Raw genomic sequence first — 21,709 nt, forward strand, 5'->3', positions numbered from 1 at the left:
GATAGCCTCCCATGGAGGCTGAAGAGGGATATTTTAACTTGTCAAGGCAATAGCACCATAGCAACAAATCCTCAAGAAGCCTGTCAATTTGGTGCACAAAATCTGTTTTGCATAACACAGCTTTGATCTTTAAGTGTATTTAGCACTGCCTTTTTTTTTTTTTTTTTTTTTTTTTAATGAGTGTGGTGAAGAGGTGAAATAGGTTCCTTGTACAAGTAGGAAAACTCATTACTGTCCTTTAATTTTTGAAGGACAAGCTAGGAAGAAGCATACCTCTTTTAATGTGGAGGTCCAGTCAGGGGAAATAGGCCTTGAGCATGAGGTCATTTACCCTTGGGTTAACAGTGAAGCAAGCCACATGAGGGTTTGCAGAATCCAGCCCTTATTTTATTAAAACAAAACAAAACATATTTTTATTTGTTCATTTTCAATTCCTGTTTCCCCAGGTGGGTTCCCAGGAGGACACCTTGTCGTCTTGTTTTCAAGCTGTGCTTCAGGGGCACACTGGTGATTTTCATGGGGAGAAGTGGTCAGGGAAGTGGCTGGAGAAAATGCAGGTCACGCAGGCACACCTACTTCCATGCAAACAAATACCACAGTGAGGGAGCAGGAGTACTGAAATGTGTTGTAGGCTCATCCAGTTTCCTTTCTGGTGTCTGCAAAAATTACCATGGTGCCATTGCACTTGATGGTCCTTGGATTGTTTTCCAAAAGTGTAGTTGGAAGAGAAACTGTCAGGAAACACCAGCACATCCGCACTGCCTAGAAATACAAACAGCTGTACCTAACCATCCCTGACAGCCCCATGCCTCTCACCTTGGTGGAGATGCCATGGCCCCAGTAGGCAACTGCAAAGTGCAGCTGTCCTTACCACTAGGCAGTTTCTCCTGACATCTGTATTGAGCTTCCCTTGCTGCAATTTAAGCTCATTATTTCTTGCCTTATTTGCCTCCATATGCTGTGGAGAATGGATTATCTTCCTTCTCTTCAGCTTGGCAAAGCCAAATTGTATTCAGCCTCCTGTTGCTCACACAGCCCCCGGGAGGGGCAACCCATCCTTCCTTCCTTCCCCGTGCTGCCTGAAAGTGAGTCACTGACAGCCAGTCTGCCCCGAGCAGCCCAGAACAGCACCCTCCACATCTGTCCTTCCCTGCTGCATTGCTTTTATTCAGTGCTGTCTTTCCGTCCTTAACCACTTGCTGGAGTCGTTTCTAGCTTTGAGTCCTTCTCAAGCTCTCAGCCCTATCCCTTAGACATATCTCAGGGGATCAGCCAAAGCACATTCCTCTTTGCATTGCACCCACTTTGCTCTTTTGCTTCCCTTCAGACTGCTGGGGGTGCAGGCTTCACAAAAGCCAGCTCCCAGAGCTGCGGACCTCCACCATGCACATGTAAACATGCACCAGCTCCACATTAACTGGGAAATAAGATAACCCAAAGCACGAAAGGAAAAAGAGCTCCGTGAATAGTCAGTACCTGGAGCTAAACAGAGATATTTTATCCTTCATGTTTTTGTGGGGATTTGTTTTGTAGAGTTGTTTTCTTTTTTCTTTCTTTCTTTCTTTCTTTCTTCTTCTTTTCTTTTTTGTTAATTGTTGCTCTGGACATTTTTGTTTTATCAGATGAAGAATGACACTTAAGACCTAACTAATTTGTCCCTCTTGTCAATGGCTCTTTGTTTTCTTTTAGTTTTCTTTTCCTTATTTTTTTCCCCAAACCTATAATCATTTCTTTGTTCCCTCTGGCAAGCTGGCTGCTAGGATCATTATATTCTTGCAAGGCAGCCTGCCTTAGACCTGGTCACCCCATTATTTGTGGCAGCAGCAGCAGCCACACTGGCAGCAAGGCACACAGCCTGGGCTATCCGCATGAGGCCCTTGCACAGAAAACAGCCGTGCTCTGCAAATTCAACCCCCAAAAAGCAGCAGGAAGATGCCAAGGACAGGCTGGGCAGTCTGGGGGGAGCAAGGAGATGACCCTGGTCAGGAAAAGGAGGCGGCAGCCAGAGCTCAGCAGCTCTGCGTGGAACAATTTCACAGGGGGAGGCAAGGGAGGCCTGCATGGCTGCGAGGCCTCAGTGGCAGAGATGTGCTAATTAACAACGCAGAAGGGCCCTGCCTGTGCTGCTAAATGTCTGGTGTGGTCCCTGGGGGAGTTTGTCCCAGAGCAAAGCAGTGCTTGTGCAGCCAGCACCTGGACATGTTTTGGGAGCTGGGGTGGCCCAGGATGGTTCACAGTGCTTTGGGTGCAGCTCCTGCTCTGTGGGGACAAGAGCTCGTCCCTCTGGGAGTTGCAGGTCACATGGAGGGGTTCGGGGGCAGAAAACCTTCCCTGGGCTGTCTGGCATGATGATCAGTCTTTTAGTTGCTGGTTCATCATCCGCCTCTGCTCTTGTATCATGCTCATCACCATGGGGTCAGGGACAGTGAGTTCGGAACATCTGCGTTCATATATTGAGGCTTTAGCCAAGAGTTTCATGTGAAAATGCACCCTTTTATCTACAACCCTATTTTGAGATTTTCATAAGCAATACCATTATTTTGCTAATCGAAAAGTCACAATGGGACCTTTTCCCAGAGCTCCTTAGCATTGCCCAGGGCAAGCTCCTAGGCACGTTTGGAAGAGCCCCCTGCACACCTCGGGTGTGGGTTTGCCGCTGCCTTGCCCCAAGCAGCGCAGCTGCAGAGAGCTGGTGGCTGGATTAGAGCTGAGCCCACCCTGGGCTATAACCCAGGGGTAAGGGCTGGGCCATATGGATGCAGGCTGTAAGCCTTCAGCTGCATTTACACCAGCCTTTTGTTCTCCCTGTCTCACCTCTGGCTGACACCTGCACGCCTCCTACGTGGAGGCAATATCCGCGCCTTGCAGCCAGGGCCCACTGCGCACACAGGGTGGGGAGGCAAAATTGGATCCCACCGAGGAGGTGAAACCTGCTTGTGGCCTTTCCCTAATTGCTGTTATCCTTGCTGAGTCTTCTCCTTGCTCGGCACCGCCTCTGGTAGCAAAGATGTTTTTCAGCCATTATCAAAACAGTTTAAAAGCAGAAAGGAAACTTGGCAAAATGAAAATTACTGACAACAACAACAACAAAAAAATCCTCCCAAGAAATCTGGGCCTCATCCACTCTTCTGTTAATTAGCCTTAATGAAAACAGTAAAGCCAGAAAGTAAAGCAAAAGTCAATGGAGGTAATTGGGACAGGCTGCTGGAAAAGCAGGAGCTCTGGGAAATGGGGAGATGGCTGCAACATCACCTTGCAGACAGCCCCAAATTCCTGGCTTCTGCCTCTCCCCGAGTCCTATTTCACACCAGATCAGACCAGGTGGGGGTAATTATCACAGCTGTGTTTTGTGCTGTTTAAGAGGTTGCTCTTCCTCAGCTGCTTTTGGGACGTGGCAGTGCTGGCAGTGAGTGTTCCTGCAGACATGATGGGGTTAAACTCACCCAAGGAAGCAAACAGCCTTGTGGAAGAACTTGCTCAGTGCTTCTGCCTGTTCATTTTCATTGAAAAATTTCTGAGGACAACAGTAGCATTTTATAAATCACAAGTACAGATAAAAAGGCTTTGGGACTTCTTCCTCCTCCTCTCTACTAAATACTTTGCTGCCTCTTTTGCGTTGCCATTCCTATTGACGTAAGCTAAAGATAAGAAACGTTTGCCCATGGTGCCTTGCTCAGCTTTCCATGTGTGGCTTCTGTGCTGATTTGCCCTGTGTCTCTGCTGAGGTTTCAACCCACTTTCAACCAAAAGCATCGGGGTCCTTGCCTGGCTTATCATACTGACACAGCTGGCAACCTATTAATCTCCCACTCCCAGTGCCTTCACTGCAGTGGGAAAGCTGCAGTGCATGTTAGTGGTTTGCATTTATAGCTAACAGAATCAGGCAAGGCACTCAAAGCTCCCCTCCTTCACTCTTAGAGCAGGGGAGCTGCAGCCTTTCTGTCCCTCTTGCTCTGATACTCTCTTTCAAAAGCATGGAGAGCCTTAAAGCTGAAGGAGAAGTGGCCTTGCATTGTAGTGGCCTACTGGTCGCACCGTCCTGGCAACCCTTTTGAAGCCCAGCTGAATGCTGAGGCATGGGGAGGTCTGTTTGCTCTGCACAGAGTGAATCCTGGCTTTTACTTTCCTGTCTTAGTTTTGCCATGCAGCACAGAGGAGCTGTGGCTCTCTTCTCCTCTGCTCGGCTGTGGAAGCTGTCCCGCAGTGCACCTCTGGGCTGTAAGTAGGGCAGCGATCGGGGAAGCACAGTCTGCTCACTTTCAGTAAAACTGACGCTTGTGCTGGATTGTTCTGAGTCTTTTAATCCCCACCAACAAGATCCTAGCAACTGCTTTCAGGAAAGATCATTAAAAGTGGAAAGGGAGAGGTTTTTCAGCAGTTGGCATGGGATTCGTCCAAGTCTGACACTGAGAGGAAGCAGCCAGCTCCAAAGGAGATAGCACAAGGAACAACCATTGTTTTTCAGACTCAGTAAAGTCTGAAAAAGTAAAGTAGAAGTAACCAACTAAAAATGCCTGGGCCAAATCACCCGTGCAGGCATGACCACACAGCCCTGCTGGCTGGGGCAAGCTTCATGTGGGAGGGTGGGCACAGAGGTGAGAGCAGGAGCATCCCTCAGAGCGCAGGGGTCTCTGTGCCCCCTCACCTCCCAGCACTGGTGGCAGAGGTCAAGCCAGCTAGGAAGCTGGTGTCAAGCCTGTGAGATGTGGGCACCTGCAAGGATGTGTATGGCCCACCCAAATTTGCCCTCAGAGGTACCCCATGGTGGTGAGGAGGGGAAGAGCTCTCCAGGGAGCACTGATCTCTGTTCACACTGGCTGGTGACTCTTTCAGCCTCACTCGGGCATTTTTTATAAGCACCCTAAGATGGCAGTCAGCATTATATTATTATTATTAGGGAACAGGAGCATGGTGGGCTAGGAGCTGTTTTGGGAGTCCACACAGGGAACTAGTAAGGTTGTGGCAGCTAAAAAAAAAACGCTAGTAAAGGGCTTCACATACAGGCCCATGGGCAGTGTGGCAAAAAGCATCTGTGCTACAGATACAGTGCCTACTTTCAGTGCTAGCTGCTCTGTCACAGCTCCTCAGGGATGTGTGTCCAACCTGGGTGTCATTTCCCCCTCAGCTCTCTCCTCTGCCACTCTCGCCATCCCCAGCGATGTGCAGCACACTGCCAAAGTATGCTTTCTTCTCTGCTTCTCTCTCATCTGAGCTGTCTGGCTTGGTGCTGGGATTTACCTCCCTCTCTCCAGATTGTGTCTGCAACCTGGGGCAGAAATAGCATGGCGTGTTATAAGTCCTCATGAGTCGAAGCACAGCAAAATGTCACAGGGCAGTCAGAAGCAAGGCAGGCTCAGTTCCTGCATTCAGATGTGTGGCAAAAGTGAAATCTTACGTTATTTTCTTACCAGGACATTTCTCTGCCATTGCCAAGATCTTACCCAGCCTGTCCCCATCAGTGCCCAGATGCCCAGGGGCCACTGCTCTGTCCCTGCTCAGCCCATGGCCAGCGTGCCCAGAGGGGTGTGGGACAGCCCTGGGGTGACGAGGGGCTTCAGGACAAGCAAACTAAAGGGTGACCATCACACCACATACAGGACATGGAGCACCTTCTCTCAGCAGTGGTCCGAGATGGGCTGGAAAGGACGTCAAAAGTGAGATAAAGGGATCACCTCCCACGGCGATGCCCCTGCAGAGGCACTGCAGATAGGAGGCTAGGGTTAATTTGTTTTCTGAATTAATTAGGAATTTGGGAGGCTTGAAGCAATTGTGCTTTGTTTTGTTTTGTATTATTTTGTTTTCAGGTTTATCTCAACAAGCCTTTTTGCCTTTGAGCTTGCGTTAGCGTCTCCTCAGTCAGAGTTTAGCTTGAGGGGTGGGGAGAGATTATTGTGTTAATAATGTCTGCTGCTTACTGATCCCTTTCCCCAGGTAGTGAAAACTTGCCTGAGATCGATATCTTGGGTGATGAAAATGTTCTTTAAAAAAGCCCTGGCAAAAAAAAAAAATATATATATATATATATTTACGGTTTTTAATTACAAATGAAATACATAATGAAAACAGTAACATCTTGTACTTCCCTAGCCCTGTTCGCTCCTAGTTTTCAAAAGGCAGCCTCAAAAGCACTTCTCTGGAGTCAGAGCAGGTCAGACCCGTCCTTTATACAAGCTCCTTTTTCTTTCCCAGCTGGTTGCCCTCTCTTTGCTCCCTCGTGCTTCCCCTTTCTCTCCTTCCCATCTCCCCAGCCACCGGCCAGCTCAGCAACGTCACCACGATCCCACTCTTTGGAAAAAGAAGGGGTACATCACAGATGGCTTATTTCCAGGCTGAGAGGTTGCTCCTCTCACAAAGAACAGGATCTCGGTGACGGCCCCGCCAAGCAGGCTGTACCCTTCCCTTGCACAAGCAGCATTGCATCACGTCATGCTCGGAGCGCGCCGCCTCACTCCCGCGCCTCTCTCCGTGTCAGGCTTTTCAAGTTTCTACAGAAAAAAAAGAAGAGGAAAAAAAAAAAGCAAGCTTTCATTCTACAAGGCCAGCACCCAGTTTGTATTTTATGTATCGCAGGGAAAATGATAAGCCGGGATATAACAATGACCTACTTCACGTCTTGATAACATAATTTCCTCTGTCTGTCATTTTTCTCGAAGAATAATATTTGACTAACACGAGCACGGAAGATAGGGCAGGAGCTTTTCTGTGAACTGATAATGGACCAGATTCAGCCCCGAGACAGACAGCAGCCCCCCTGTTGACCTACGTGGAGCTAAGCCTGTTTATCCCGCGGCTCAGAGCTCGGAAAACAACCGCGTTAAAACCTGCGAGATGTGTGCGTGCGATAGGGCCGTGGCCGTAGGCTTTGGCGACAGCGGCTATCGGTGGCAGCATCCCTTCGGGACCAGCCCTCAGCCCACCGCCAGCACCGGGGGCTGCTCCGACCCGCTGCACCCCCCTGCCGAACAATGGGTTAGATCATCCTCTTGCACAAAAGCCTTCTGTGCTCCGTTGGGCACATTACGGTATGGCACAACCATGCAGCTCCGAGCCCGCTCCCGCCCCCCGTCCCCGAAACAAAGCGGACAGTTGTAGTCATCTCCCACCTACGGGAGTCCTCCTCGTCTTCGTGCATCTTTGCGCTGAACAAGGGCTCATTGCAGCGCTGATACGGGATGGGGACGTGCTGTTTGCTGCTGCAGGTAAGGGGTGGCACCGCTCAGCCAGCCTCGTGCCCGCAGCTGGGGTGTGTTTCATGCCGGTGTTGGAGATGGCAGCACGTCTGCTTGCCCTTGGCTGGCACATCAGGCAGGATGGACAGAAACCTGTCGTGGCTTCAGCGTGCCCGGACACACCGATGGCTGAAGCTGAGATATTTACTGTATGCCAGCTTCCAGCATCAGTGCATTAAGAAGGAACATGGAACATTGCAGATGCCTTTGTTAACCTGGCCTCGTCTTGTGCAGCAACGTGGCTAAGTCGACGCTCAGACCCACAAAAAGTAAACCGGACTGAACGGGGCCCCCGGGCTGCAAACACGGGCTCAGCCCAGCCCCGCCACCACCACCAGGGGACCCCACGGGCTGTGCTGCACAACACCATCACCGTGCCCTCCCCGCTTGGTGCTGCCACCAGCACACCGCCACCCGGGGCGTTACGGCGACACCGTGCCCACAGTACATGCGACACCGGCCCCTCCCGCTACACGTGCCCCGCGCAGCCCCCGCTCCGCGACCCCCTCCCCACGGCATGCGGGGCTGGGCGGGGGTGGGCGGAGCCTCCCCACCGCGCCCCCCGCGCCTTAACCAATAGCAGCGCGCGGCGGGCGCGGGCTGACCAATGAGCGCGCGGCGGCGGCGAGCCGGGCAGGTTGCGCGGCAGCGCCCCCTAGGGCTCCGCGCCGCGCCGCGCCGCGCCGGGCGGTGCCGGTGCCGGCGGCCCCTCCCCGCCCCGGCCATGTCACGCGGCGCCGCGGGGCCGCCGGCCGCGACTCGGTAGCGCGGGGCGAGGCGGGCGCAGCGCAGCGCAGCCGGGCTCGCTGCTCACTCCCTGCTCCGGGGCTGGCTTCGCGGCGGCCGCGCCGCTCCTGCCGCCCCGCCGGGGCTGCGCACCGCCTGCCCACCGCCTCTCCCTTCTCTTCATCCTCGTCCTCGTCCTCGTCCCGCCGCTCCCCCGGTGGCGGGGCCGGGCCGGCCGCCCCCCGGATGCCGCCGCAGCAGGAGGGCGATGCGGGCTACATCGGCAAGCCGGTGGCGGCCGGAGGCTGCGAGGTGCCGCCGGTGCCCCCCCGCAGGGTGCGCAGCGGCCGGGCGGCGGCGGCGCTGGGGGCGGCGCTGGGCGGCCGCTGCCGGGGGGCGGCGGGGAGCGGGGCCGGCGGCGGGGCCGGGGGCGGCGGCGGCGGAGCCGGGGCCGGGGGCGGCAGCGAGCCGAGGCGCAGCATCAAGTGCGTGCTGGTGGGGGACGGCGCCGTGGGCAAGACCAGCCTGGTGGTGAGCTACACCACCAACGGGTACCCCACCGAGTACATCCCCACCGCCTTCGACAACTTCTCCGGTAAGGACGTGGGGCGCCGGGGGGGTTTGGGAGCCGGGCGGAAAGTTGGAGCCTGCCCCGGGGTTGTGTCCCTGCCAGCCGGGCTGCGGTGAGGCTTCGCTGCTGCTTCTGCCCCGCAGCCGCTCCGGTTTTGGGGTTGGGGGCGTCCCGAGGACAGATAAGGGGATAAGGAGCTCAGTCCCGGGCAGCGGGATCCTTCCCCTCTCCTTTTTTTTTTTTTCTTTATTAATGGAAAATGCACGAAGTTGGACTCACCACGCTTTCCCCCCTCCTCTCTCTCTCCCCCAAGCTGTTGTGTCTGTGGACGGCAAGCCGGTGAGACTGCAGCTCTGCGACACAGCCGGCCAGGTCAGTGCAGCCGCCTCCTCGGTTCAGGTGACAGCGGGAGGGGACGAGCGGCTGGCCAGGGAGTCCTGCCAGGGGCTTCGTGGCTTTGAGCATCCCGTTAAGCAGCTGCCCTTCTCCCTCGTTCCCTGCCCGCTGCTTTGCCTGGGGTCTGCTGCGGGGTGGGGGACGCGCGTGCTGTGACTCCGCACTGGGACGGGGCACGGCTGCTGCTCTGCTTTGCCTGGCCAGAAAGCTGAAAGGTCTGGGGTTTCAGGGCTGTCAGCCTCTGAATAGGCTGAAAACCTTAAGGTTTTCTCCTTGAGAGGTTGTCACTGGGTTTGTTTTTAGCCAAATAGCTACAGATTTTAAAATGAAGGTGTTTGGGACAAAGTGTTCACCGCTGTAGGTGCGCACAGATGGACACTGCACTTTTAAAGGGACAGAAGCTTAAGGGAGAAAAAAAATCCTATTTGGTGTTATCTGTACAGACTTCACATTTGCTGTTTCCCCCCCCCCCATAAGACGTGCTGCTGCCCCTAACCTGACTAACTCCTGCGGGGCTGAGGGTGGCTAGTGCCTCTCAGCTCCTCATTTGCCTGCTAGGAGAACCCATTTCTTGTATTTCTGTACCCCGCTGGCTCGTAACACCCTAAGCCGTGTGCAGCACAGCTTGGGAGGGGCTGAGCCTGGACAGCTAAAAATGTTTTGCTACCGATCTCGCATTTGAAGGTGATGGGAGCTGGGTTCGTGAACAGCTTTGTGGGTCTGGGTCTATGCCTTCACTGAAACCCCATGGAGAAATCTCAGTGGCTTTAATGTACAAACCTATTTATATGGGTTTTGACTGGGTGCCCCGCTCAGTAAAGGAGCTTGAAGGGCTGCGCAGCCCTGGCAGTGCTGTAGGACTGTTTGATCTGCCCTGCACACCACAGTTAAAAGCCTGTGAGCAGCCTTCTGCAGGTGATGATGTGAAGAGAGATAACAGAAGCGAGCAATGACGTGGTGGCTGGGTGTGTTCACCGCGGGAATGAGGCAGCTGAAGGCATGGTGGTGGCAGGGTGACAGCCCATGGGAGGGCAGTGCCCAGGGCAGGGCAGCCCCTGGTGGCAGGAGGGAGCGGCAGGTCTGGTGGCCTCTTGCCTTTGCTGCCCTAAGCGGTTGAGGTGTTTGCTCTGTCCCAGAGCAGCCGGAACAGGGGAGTTGCTTCCTTAGAAGTGGGGCTACCTACAGCAATCGAAGCTGTCTTGAATAAACCGTACCTGGCTGGCTGCTTTGCAAGACCGTGCTGCAGCGAGATTGGTGCTGAAATCTGCAGCTGAAAAATTGTAGATATTTCAGTGTCAGCAGCCTAAAAAGGTGTAGAGTCCCTGCAGTTCATGCACTACCATTGAAACCGTAGGAGTGCACTTGGAATATAAAGGGTATTATTTCATCTGGGTTAGAAACCCTTAAGATCTGGGTTTGGCTTTCCAGCCTATTGAATCGAGCCTCGTTGAGGTTTCTCATGTTGTGAGGAGAGGCAATTCCGTGGCGAGGTGCCTTTCCGCAAATGGTCCTGTCCTTCAGTGCTGCAGCTCACTAAACGCCGAGTTTCTCTCAAGCCAAATGGTGACAGCCTGGTTTCCTGTGAGGCTTAATCTGGGAATCAAGAGAGCTAATGAAGCTTGCTTTCTTGACTCGTGTTTTATAAATTGCTGTCTCTCCGAGAGTTACTGCTGGAAGAAATTCATTCGAGTGGAACGAGACTTCAGAGGCTTCCAGTGGGCTTTAAACTGCATATCCTGGGCCTTCAGAGGCTGCAGAGCAAAATTTCACATCTTGAAAATTAACATGTGACTCACAATTCAGCAGTAAAACGCCGGTACCGGAGAGATGTTTTCAGCTGTGTTTGTTCTTTGCGCTTTAAATTCAGAGCTTTTGAGAACACGGTCCATTTTAATTAAAATGTCACCGCCGCTGAGGCAAATCCTACCTGTTCAGGCTGCTAGTGTTACCCTGCTTTTATCCTGCTGTCAGCATAAAGGCAGGCTGCGTGGAGTTAACCCTTGCTTGTTGCTGCATTCTTCGCTAGCTGCTGCCTGTGGCAGAGTCCTTTGTTACCTTTAGGCTTCCTTGTGGCTACCTCCTGAAACTGAAAAAGGGCTTTGCTTTGCTGGAGTTTGCTCTGAAAGGAGGAGGGAAGGAGGGAAAAAAAAAAAAGAACAGGTAGCACTGGGAGGCCTGTTTGCAGTTTGTTTGATGTGGCATGGTTGGGAGGGAAAGGTAAAGCTCTTATTCCATGCCATTGGCATGTTAAGCCTGCGCATTGTGATTCCCTATTGCTGCCATCAGATTTAAATCCCTGGGCACAATGGCAGGGAAATTATTCCCATCTCCTGGAGGATGTTGTTAAGTAGGCACTGGGTTTAAAAATGTTTCCGTCTGGGAAATCTCAGCCAGGTGAGGAAACCAGCACCTTCCTTCCTTCCTTTCCTGATAGTGGCAGGGTGTCCACACGCTGGCAGCAGTGCAGAGCCAGACCTCGGGCTTAGCACGCGTGGCTGCTGCTACTGATGCACCTTGTCCTGTGGCCTGGGTGCTAAGGTCTCTTAGGCTGCAGGAGGTGAGCCTCAGCTTCTCCAAGCATCAGCAGCAGGCTTGATGCTTCTCAGGGTATCCTCCAGCACTGTTTCTGCTGGGTGCTAACACAATGTTGTTCTGTGCAGGATGAATTCGACAAGCTCAGGCCCCTGTGCTACACCAACACGGACATCTTCCTGCTGTGCTTCAGCGTCGTCAGCCCCTCATCCTTCCAGAACGTGAGTGAGAAGTGGGTTCCCGAAATCCGGTGCCACTGCCCCAAGGCGCCCATCATCCTGGTGGGGACGCAGTCGGACCTGCGGGAGGACGTCAAGGTTCTCATCGAGCTGGACAAGTGCAAAGAGAAGCCTGTCTCGGAGGAGGCTGCGAAGCTCTGTGCCGAGGAAATAAAAGCCGCGTCCTACATCGAGTGCTCGGCTTTGACTCAGAAAAACCTCAAGGAGGTCTTTGATGCGGCCATCGTGGCTGGGATTCAGTACTCGGATACCCAGCAGCAACCAAAGAAATCCAAGTGTAGGACTCCAGACAAAATGAAAAACCTCTCCAAATCCTGGTGGAAAAAATACTGCTGTTTTGTATAGGAATCGCGAGGACCCGAGTGCTGCTCTGAGGACATCAAATAGAGGCTATATTAGCTCAACTCTCATTCTGTGTTGTCCCGGGTGTATAGTGTAGATCTGTATGTATGTGTATATGTTGCTACTGGGTATCTCGGTTGCCCTTGCGAGGGCAGCAGAAGGATTTGTAGTTAAATGATCGCTAGGAACCAGGTCCGGCGTCGAGTTTCATGACTAAATAATCTTTCATTAAGGAAGAAGTGCACACCGTGTGTCTGTGAGGCTGGAAGGATTTGCCCGAAGGATCTGACTTGTGTCACCATCTGTACGTTACGGGGAGGAGCGAACCGGAGCCCTCTGCTGCAAGGGCTGTGCAGCAGAAACGTGTGAGTGACTGTGGAAGCGTGGAGCCCAGACGGTCGAAGGGAAAAATAACACTGTGCCTCCTAATGGATGTTTTCTAGCTTTAAAAACCCACTCCTCTCTTCTCCGTGTCTTCCCAAACCAACACTCTTAGGGATCGCTTTAAAAAGGGTATGCAAGAGGTGTCATCTACACGCAAATGCCACGGCTGGAAAGGTCACAAATACACCTTCAGCGTGCTGCAAGGGAACCCGATACGTTACGGCACTGACATCTCATTTGTCACCTCCTGACTCGAAAGTCGTTTCTGTCCTTGTCCCCCTCTCCTTCCCAGGAAGTCAGGCGGGAGCGTTACCGAGCCTCAGCCACCGCTCCGGGTAGTAGCGGGCTCCTCTATTTCTGCAGACATGGTGGCAGTTCATCTGTTTCAGCTGAAAGGAATGTAAATGCTGTTGTGTTGTGCTTTCATTTTTATTTTATTTTAAAGAGAAGTAACAAATACCCGTGCAGCACCACCGCCAACTGCGTCTGTTTTCAAGTCTACAGCCAAGAATTTCCTAGTGCCCCTCCTTACCTTTAAGGCTGATAAACAAATAACAGATCAGGCAAATCGAGATGATAACAAACTGGAATCTAGAAACTGAGGCTGCTGTGTCCTCTTCACCATGCTGCTTTCAACCCAGTTAATGTTTCCCTTCTAAAGGCAACAGTTGCTTGTGGTTGAATCTTGTCCAAGCTCACGCTGGGGAAATTGGCTGAGGCCACCCTGGAAATTTAGCTGATAACGTTTTCCCCCATGGGTCCAACAAGTTAAAGTGAAACTTGCCTAAAATGTAGCTGGGTGATCAACGTAATGGAGAACTGAGTATGATCTGCCCTCTGACTAGATCCGATTCCTACTAGACTAAGCCTAATTCCAGCTCCTGTGGGTTTGAGAGACTGGAGGAGTAACGTGACTCTCTGCAAGAATTGGTATTTTAACTTATTCTGCAGAGGACATTTAGTCTGTGCTGTCTGTCTGTCTTTTTATGGCCCTGGCTACTTTTTTTTTTTTTTTCTTTCCTAGGTATTTCAAGATCAGATTATATTCTAGTTTTTTTTTCCTTTGGCCGTAGCCTTAAAGTGACCTTTTCATAGTCTTAAACTAAACTGCAGTTGCAGAAAGCCGGAACCTTTTTTCATTGTAAATGAATCAATGCCCGATATAAAGAGGAGCTGTGGAAGCCATCTGAATTGATAAAGCTGACCACAGTTTACCTCCTGGCCCATTAAATAAAATAACACTATGTAAATGGATTCTGGGGTGTATTGGCATAAGCTCCACAGACAGTATTTTTTTCCTGCACTACAGCAAAATGAGCGCAGAATGGATAACGTTCCATGGCTGAAAACTTGAAAATGGAATGGAAATCTTTACATAGGGCCTGATTCAATAAAAACGTGTTGGCTTCTGCACTGGAACAGCCTGCAAAAGCAGTTTCCATAGCACAGAAGCTGGATACATTTAACTTTGTTGCATCTGGTTCGTAATGGTTTAATGTTTACTGGTCATGAAGTTAACATCTGAGCCTTTATATTTCTTATTCTAATGCATTGACAGGATTTCAGATACACAGTCATACCGTCATCCTGGAGAAAAATGCAAAGCCAGACTTCTCTTGGGTGCTTTACTTCTCTGTAAAATGGTCTCAGTTGATCAAAAATGTGGGGTTTGGAAGGAGACAGGCTAAAATCTGAACAACTCCCATTTGCAAAAATAACACAATCTCTTCTGCAAGGTCATACTGCTTTGTATCATGCCGTACTGGAAGCAGTAGGTTATATTTTATAAGCAGCCTGTTTCATAGTCTGGAGTAGCATTACTTTTAAATGTAGCCAGCTGTGACTGTTTCTGAAAATGTGATGTATATACAACTTGTTATAGCCCTTTACTAGGTGTATGTAAACTGAGGTCTAATAATTTTACGAATACTGCTCTACACGGGGCTACACAGGGTCTAGGTTTTAGAAATATTCCTTTTAAAATTGCCTGTGTTTTACAAGCGCGAGTGAGGGGGAGATGTCTCTATGTAGTCTATAATCTGATGTGCCTTATAAAAAAGAAACAAACCTGTCTTCTGTTTTCTACATGTAGGCTATATTCTGAAAGAAATATTTCATGTGAGAGTGATATAAATGAGGTATTTGGAAATAAATGCTCATCTGTGTATGCGTCTGCCTCTGGTGCCCACTGCAATGAGGCTGGGAGGGTGCGGGCGGGTTCCTTGCTCCTGGACCCCAAAACCTGGGGTGCGGAGCAGGAGGAGCAGAGTGATGTTTCCCACTCACATTGCTCCGTGCACACCCTGGGGAGCTGGAGAGGGCATCTTGGAAGAGCCTGTTCCCTCTTCTTGGCACCAAGTATCCTCTCTGCCCCTATCCCACCCAGCACCCAGGGCCCACCCCTGCCACATCCCAATGCCAAACCACCTTTGCAACCTGTGCCACATTGCTCTTCTGCTACGTGGGCTGCTGTCCTACCTATCCCTGCGTCTGGACGAGGCTAAGCCAGCTCAGCTCATCCTTGCCGCCAGGGTAACGTTGTACATGTGCATGCAGCTGTGATCAAAAGGCTGCTTCGGCTGCCTGGCTTGAGCTACTGGATGAGGTGGCAGCTGTGGCTGATAAGAGCGCACTGAAGTAAGCCCGCTGTACGAGAGCTTTTCCAGAAATACCGAAATCGCTGCTGCTTTCTGATGGATGGAAGCTCCCAAGAGAGGATTTCGTGTTCTTCCTTATCAAATCAAAGTGCTGTAGAAAAAAATAAATGATTTGTTCTTGTATGGAAAAATAAATGCCACCTTTATCATTTTTTTCCCATGTATTTTGTGGATTGGACATCTCTAAAGTATGACCGGGGGTTGCCTAGCTGGGACAGTGACAAATGGGTATTCAGACTCAGCTGGGGGAGAGGATCTCCACAGAAATCTGACCATGCTCTTACTTTGCTTTCTATTTTCTTCCTAGACACCAGTTACTGACCACAGAGAAGGGGGGATTGATGCTGGAGGTGGCCTTGTATGACCACGTGCAGCTGACCTAATATTGTCATATGCATTATGCCTAAATGTTGGACCTTAAGCATGCAAGTGCCCCTACAACTGAGCCCTGGGAGGCAACCCATGTGCTTCCATCAGCTCCTGCCTTTAGTGTTGGTTGCCCTTTTATACAGCAGGGTGGGGAGAGCAAGGAAAACAGCTATTTAGGAGACAGTAAGACATTACAAAGCTCGGAAGAACTGGCAAAGGGACACCTGGGCAATGTGGAGTGAGAGAAACTGCTTTTACCTACTTCAGGCATAAGGAGATCAAAAAAACAATTAGACAAAACGCACGAGGAAGCAAACAGCCCCGGTGAGGGCTGTTAGGTACAAAAATACAGCCTTTCTTTAGGAAGTCCCAAAGCTGGGGATAGCTGGAAGCTGGAAGGAAATATCACTGCACACTACAGGGAAAAATCACTCCACATTTCCTCAGTTCTTCCAGTCTTTCCCCAAGCATCTGTGCGGGTTAGGGACAGGATATGGGATGAGGTGGACTTTTGGCATCATCCAGCACTGTCGTCCTAATGTATTTAATGTTTTCGCATTTGCTCTCGCAGGATGGGTTTTCAGCCAAGAGCAGGGCCCCGGGACCCAACAGGACCTTCTGAAGATTAAGCTCCCACCATTGCTGGCAGCTAGAGGGAAGATGTAATGCGGTTAGGGTTGGTCATTACCCATGTAGTGCAGCCCTCTATGGTATAAACCGGGGAGCAAACACTTGTGTAATTCAATGAATTTTACCATCTGAGGCAGAGTATTCTTCAGGGCTGCTGATTTATTTCCCCACTCTGTTTTAACAGGAAGAATAAATCAGTGAGGTGTATGAAAAATAAAAGGTGTAAAGTCCCAGCTTGGCCGCTATGCTTTGGCCTTTACAAAGGCCAAACGCCTTTTTAAAATACGTCTCTTTGGGATGGTAGTTTTAGTACCAGTGGCCTAATGGGGTTGGTACAGATGGTGGTGTGGGGTAGAGCAGCATGCCCAGACAGCTGCCAGTTTTTCTGTTGCTGTGGGATGTCCCCAGTGTCTTGCGGGTCCTCTGGGCCACCTCACCCGTGTCCCTGATGCCAGCCCCTGCAGCAGTGCTACTTTTTAGCAATGGCAGGAAAAGAAACAGTTTCTGGTAGAAATGCGATTTTTATGGTTTGTGTTTCCCTGTTCGAGTTGCTGATGGAGTGAGAGCTACGTACTTGGAGATCTGCGTTACCTGGTCTTTGATGGTTCAGCAGAGGGACCAGCACCACAAGCCAGCTGCACTGCTTTCCTTGCAGCCTTTCGGTGGAGGAGCTCTGAACAGGATTTGTCTGAAGGCAGTGCTTGAACAATAGCTCCCCACTCATCCTTCCCTTCCACGGCTGCCTCTCCCCCTGCATTCTCCTCTCCATAGGCAATCTTCTCGTTTATTTTCAATTCAAAACGGCACTTTGCCCAAAGCCTGGTACTCAGCATTTTTATGCTCCCTGTATCACATTCTTGCATCTTTTGAGCTATGTCGTGGCCTTTCCACATTTTAATTATAAGCTCAGCAGGCTTCAAGCTTTGCTATTCCTCCGAGCTAAGAAAAAAAAAAAAAAAAACTCCTTTTCCTTTATCCTCATTTTCATAATCTACAAGAATCAAAGTGGATGAATTTGGGGGAAAAAAAATGGAAAAATGGGCAGAATATTGCAGAGCAAAGCCTGAAGATTGGACAGTGATAGCAAGGGGGTAAAGTCTCTGCTAGTGCTCACTGCAGTTGCCCAAAGGGGCGATAAGACGGCACCGCGTGCCTGCACGCACAGCAGCTGCTGACATCTCGGGGCAAGGGCGCTGCATCTGCTCTGCTGCAGGCAGGGCCCTGGCCATCTTCAAAGGGCTTTGAAGTATCCCCTGACAATCTCCTCTGGAAGATAAGAGATTACAGAGGGAGGAAGGAGTTCCTGAAAACAGCTCCAGCAGCACGTATGTTTATCTAGTCTGGGTAATGCAGAAGGAGGCCAAAACCTGGGCTGGTGACACCCGAGAAGGTAGACAGGGATTCAAGCAGAAAATGCAAAGTAATGGGAAAAACCTTTTTCTTTTTCTTTTTCTTTTTCTTTTTCTTTTTCTTTTTCTTTTTCTTTTTCTTTTTCTTTTTCTTTTTCTTTTTCTTTTTCTTTTTCTTTTTCTTTTTCTTTTTCTTTTTCTTCTTCTTTTTCTTCTTCTTCTTTTTCTTCTTCTTCTTCTTCTTCTTCTTCTTCTTCTTCTTCTTCTTCTTCTTCTTCTTCTTCTTCTTCTTCTTCTTCTTCTTCTTCTTCTTCTTCTTCTTCTTCTTTTTCTTTTCCTTTTCCTTTTCCTTTTCCTTTTCCTTTTCCTTTTCCTTTTCCTTTTCCATAGATTACTTTTCAAGTATCTGATTCGATCCAGCAGCTGTAGGAGGGATGTTAGTGGGTACATCCCTACCTAGTCCTTTCAGTATCTGCTTTTGAATCTGTTACTATGTTTTTGTCTAATTCCTTGCTGACACTGCAGCCAACCAGAACAGCCAGTCCCAGAGGTTCAAAATCCACTGCATAAAGAAATACTTTCTTTTCCTTGATTTAAATTGTGCTCCTATTCATTTCAATATGACCCCTAGATATATTGTGGCACTGTAGGTTACGGTGAATAGCAGTTTACAGATAAATTGGTGGCTAGGTGACCAGGAAAGTGTCAGTGAGACTTGATCAGCTGCCTTCTCTGTTTTGTAAACCACAGTTGTGTTTGCATTTTCCCTCCCTGGCTGAAAAGCCCCAGCCTTTTCCAGTCTCTCCTGTTAGGCAGTCCCTCTATCCCCTCCTCCATTTCAGTTGCTATCCCTTAGAGTCCCCCCTAACCCTGTCATCCCCTTCGTAAGGGATGCAGAGCAGAACCACGGGCAAAAATTCAGCCCTGTGTTTTGTTTTTCAGCGATCTTCTTGGTCATGCCCAGCAATTTGTGGGTGTTGTTTCAACAGGCTTTGGTGTGGAACCTTGTCAAAAGTTTTCTGGAAACCCAGCTGTATTATTTCCCTGGGACCCCCAATACCCATGAGTTTGCCTTCACCCCTTCCAACAGTAGCACATTTCCAGTAGGATTTCCCTTCAGAGAAGCCAGGCTGGTAGTTTCCCAACAGACAATATTGTTTGTGTGGTCAATAATCTCACTCTTATTGTAGCATTTACCTTCCAAATGAATATATGAGGAATTGTCCTTGTTGTAAGCAGTATATAGCTCTGTGAAGGAGAAACTGCTCAGGGATCCCTCTGATTTAAACTTGTCTATGATGAACCTGTGATCTTTGCAAGGATGAAAGTGAAGTGACTGCTTTCTGCATCTCCTCCTCCATCTAGAGGACAAGGACAGTGAAAATTTCCTATCACACCAGGGTACTATAAAGGCTCCAGTATGCCAGGTCAAGATTTCCAGATGTGACACAAGTTTTTGGCCACTTTGGTGGATAGCAAACCAGCGATTCTTCAACAGGTTTTCTTATCACGTACCCAGCGGAAAGCAGGTCTTTTCATAATTATTCTAAGTCTGATTGCACAGATCTTCAGTCACATTTGAAACATTTGACCTTAGAAGGGCAAAAATACTTGAGCTGCCTGAAGTGGGAGACAGAGTAGCAGTGGGAAATGCTATTCTACTGCCAAAGCGCTTTGAGAAATGGATCTCCGTGTCCTGCTTTAAAGCATAGCATCTGATTTTGACTCGTTAGACCAAGATTTTGTGTGGAATATATTGTTTGCCCAGTTAGAATGGAAACATAGTGAATTTTGACAAAATGATGTGGAATATGTTCCTATAATAAATGTGGATGTGAAAAAAATGTGGATGTGTGCAAATCTAGCACTTGTAATAGAGTTGCAGAGAGCAAATTTGGCCAAGTAATTTATATAGTATTTTATAATGTTTATTTAAAATTATATACAAATATTTAGTTATTATATAATATTTATATAATTATATGTAACATTTATATATTATTATGAAATATTAAAATATTATTTACATAACATTTTATAATATTTATAATATTCCTAGTGTTCTGGGAGGTTGTGATCCCAGGCTTTCAACAATATGTCTGTTAGCTTCTTGCTTTAGGCAGAGGGGACACTCAATATGCTGTTACTCCAGGCTAGGAAGAAATGGAATATGATATTATTATTACTGCTACCTTTAGCAGGAAAAGTGCAAAAGAAGAAAGCAGTTGGACTCTAACCTCATTTTTACTTAGGCAAAACTCCCCCTTGTCACATCAGGGACTTACCATAAGAATGCGAGGTGCAATCTGTAGAGATTATCAGGCATTTTATGTTCCTGAAGCCAAAGAAGCAACTTTTACATTCAGTGCTTCTGGGAGCAGCAGCAGCAAAATAATGATGAGAGATGGACAGGAGGCATTTGGCAAGCCTGATGACAGAAGGATGCCTTGATAAGCATTGTTATTTTTTGGGATCCAGTCCAGATTTTTGGAGCTCTTCATCTGAAGGGTTAGTTAAAACAGTCACTAAAGCCCTTTAAAGTGCAACAGATCAGCCCTAATTAGGACCAGGTTGCTCTGACTGGAGGCCGCTTTTGCTGGTAAAACTTTTTGGTGTGAACCAGGCCTGTCAGACCAGGAAGCAGCCACGGATCCTCATTGATCTGTGACAGTTCAAAGCAAATCGACATATCATGGCAGCTTTCTTATGGGTCCCTTGCATCCCTTTAGTGTACAGTCGAGAGTCTTAACGTTTATGAGGCTTGAAATCTGACCTACGCTTTGGACCCAGAAGGCCATGGAGGAGAGAGGGACGCAGCAAAAGGAACAGCAGTGGTGGTGGGCAGGGGCAGGGCTGCAACCCAGCTGTGTCCTGCAGCTCTTTGCAGTGTTGAGAGTTGTCATTTCTGAAATGAACAGGATGAAAAGGTGTTTGGGATTCAGGAATGCTAGATCCTAGAGTCCTGGTTAAACACAAGCCCCCATGTGCTTTGCAGTGAAATCTAAGGACTTCAGAGGGGTGTTTCCGTACTTGGGACAGCAGTTGTTGGGCAGGTTCCCATTCATTTTCCCCTGACACTTTGTATTTCTCACCCAGACGCTTCTGTTTCTGATTAATTAGCAATTGGGGTGGCAAAAAGATAGCGCAATCTAGTGTTTACAAATAGCTTTGTCTCGGTGGGTGGACCAGAGTGGAGGTTCTCAGGACACTTGACCCATAAAATCTCCATAGTGGAGGGACTTGGGATTGTTGGATTTTTTTTCCCCTTCTCCTTTTCTCATGCTGGTTGGCAGTGTTATTCCCAAGAGTGGTGTCTTGGACTGATAATTTCTCCTGGTGCTGCCATCAGGCTGGAATTTTTGCTTCAAAGAATATTCCATTGATTTGCCCAGGTCTTGGCAGACAACACACATTGCCTTTCAAAAGTGAACACTCGAAGGGGTGAGTGGGAAAATGTGTAATAAATGAAATAGCAGCATTGATGGTGCTCATTTGGAAAAGCAGATAATCTCCTTTGTTTGTGCTACCACATGTTAACGAGTGAAGCATCTGTGACGATTTCTCAATAAAGCTGGTGCTGGATTTGTCTCCATTGTCTAGAAAATCCCCTTTAATCTTGTGAAATGCTATCTCTGTAATAAGAAGTATATCATGGTTTGAATCACCTTGCTTGTTCCCCCTCTATTGTCTCGATCACATGTGGTGCCAGTTTACAAATATTTAGCCAGATTAAGGCATTAGGCTGGTGTGAGGGGGAGAAGCATCATGTAATAGGAAGAGAAAGAGAAGAGACAGAATTTATTATCTAAATGTGCTTTCAGACAACTTTTACTTGGCACTTGCTCTATTTCTTTTATTTCTCTTCCAGTAAGATTTGCACCCAGGCAGTTCAAGCCTTTTCCCTCCACCTTTTATAGCTGTTGATAAAAAATAGATGTTGTTTGGTCCTTTTGGGCTGCGCTTGAAGGGGGGATTGCTCTGGCTGAGCAGATTAGGAAGGCCTTAGTTGTGTGTGCTTTTCTAAGCAGGCAGATGGACCTGCTTATTTGAAGAGCCTGGGAGTTTGAGTGAAATGGAGGAGGAGAGAAGTGAGATTTTCTCCTTGCAGTCTGGTTCTTTGGCCTGCAGACTCGGGTCCCAAATCTGCTCCCAGTTATGCTGTGTAACTCTAAAGTAACTTGATTTACAACAGCCCGCTCTGGATTTAACTCCACGTAATTGATGGCAGAGTCTGCTCCTTATTATTCATTCTGCACCTAACCAGTTTAAAGGGTCAGGGAAAATA

At 49.1% G+C, this 21,709-nt stretch overlaps 1 protein-coding gene across 1 annotated transcript; it reads left to right on the plus strand.

The window, feature by feature from the left end:
* The first annotated feature begins 8,186 nt into the window (after positions 1-8,186).
* RHOU (ras homolog family member U) lies at positions 8,187-14,586 on the plus strand. Its single transcript, XM_032184810.1, has 3 exons — positions 8,187-8,550; positions 8,840-8,898; positions 11,583-14,586. The coding sequence occupies exons 1-3, from the start codon at positions 8,202-8,204 to the stop codon at positions 12,036-12,038; spliced, it is 864 nt and encodes a 287-aa protein (XP_032040701.1). The 5' UTR covers positions 8,187-8,201; the 3' UTR covers positions 12,039-14,586.
* The last annotated feature ends 7,123 nt before the right edge of the window (positions 14,587-21,709 follow it).

Source organism: Aythya fuligula, chromosome 3 (assembly GCF_009819795.1).
Source record: "Aythya fuligula isolate bAytFul2 chromosome 3, bAytFul2.pri, whole genome shotgun sequence".
Taxonomy (NCBI): Eukaryota; Metazoa; Chordata; class Aves; order Anseriformes; family Anatidae; genus Aythya; species Aythya fuligula.

Bases quoted from the DNA above. Each gene is read 5' to 3' on its own strand.
- RHOU (XM_032184810.1), top strand. From the start codon at position 8,202: ATGCCGCCGCAGCAGGAGGGCGATGCGGGCTACATCGGCAAGCCGGTG. The intron at 8,551-8,839 runs GTAAGGACGTGG...CTCTCCCCCAAG, and splicing joins CGCCTTCGACAACTTCTCCG to CTGTTGTGTCTGTGGACGGC. The intron at 8,899-11,582 runs GTCAGTGCAGCC...TGTTCTGTGCAG, and splicing joins TCTGCGACACAGCCGGCCAG to GATGAATTCGACAAGCTCAG.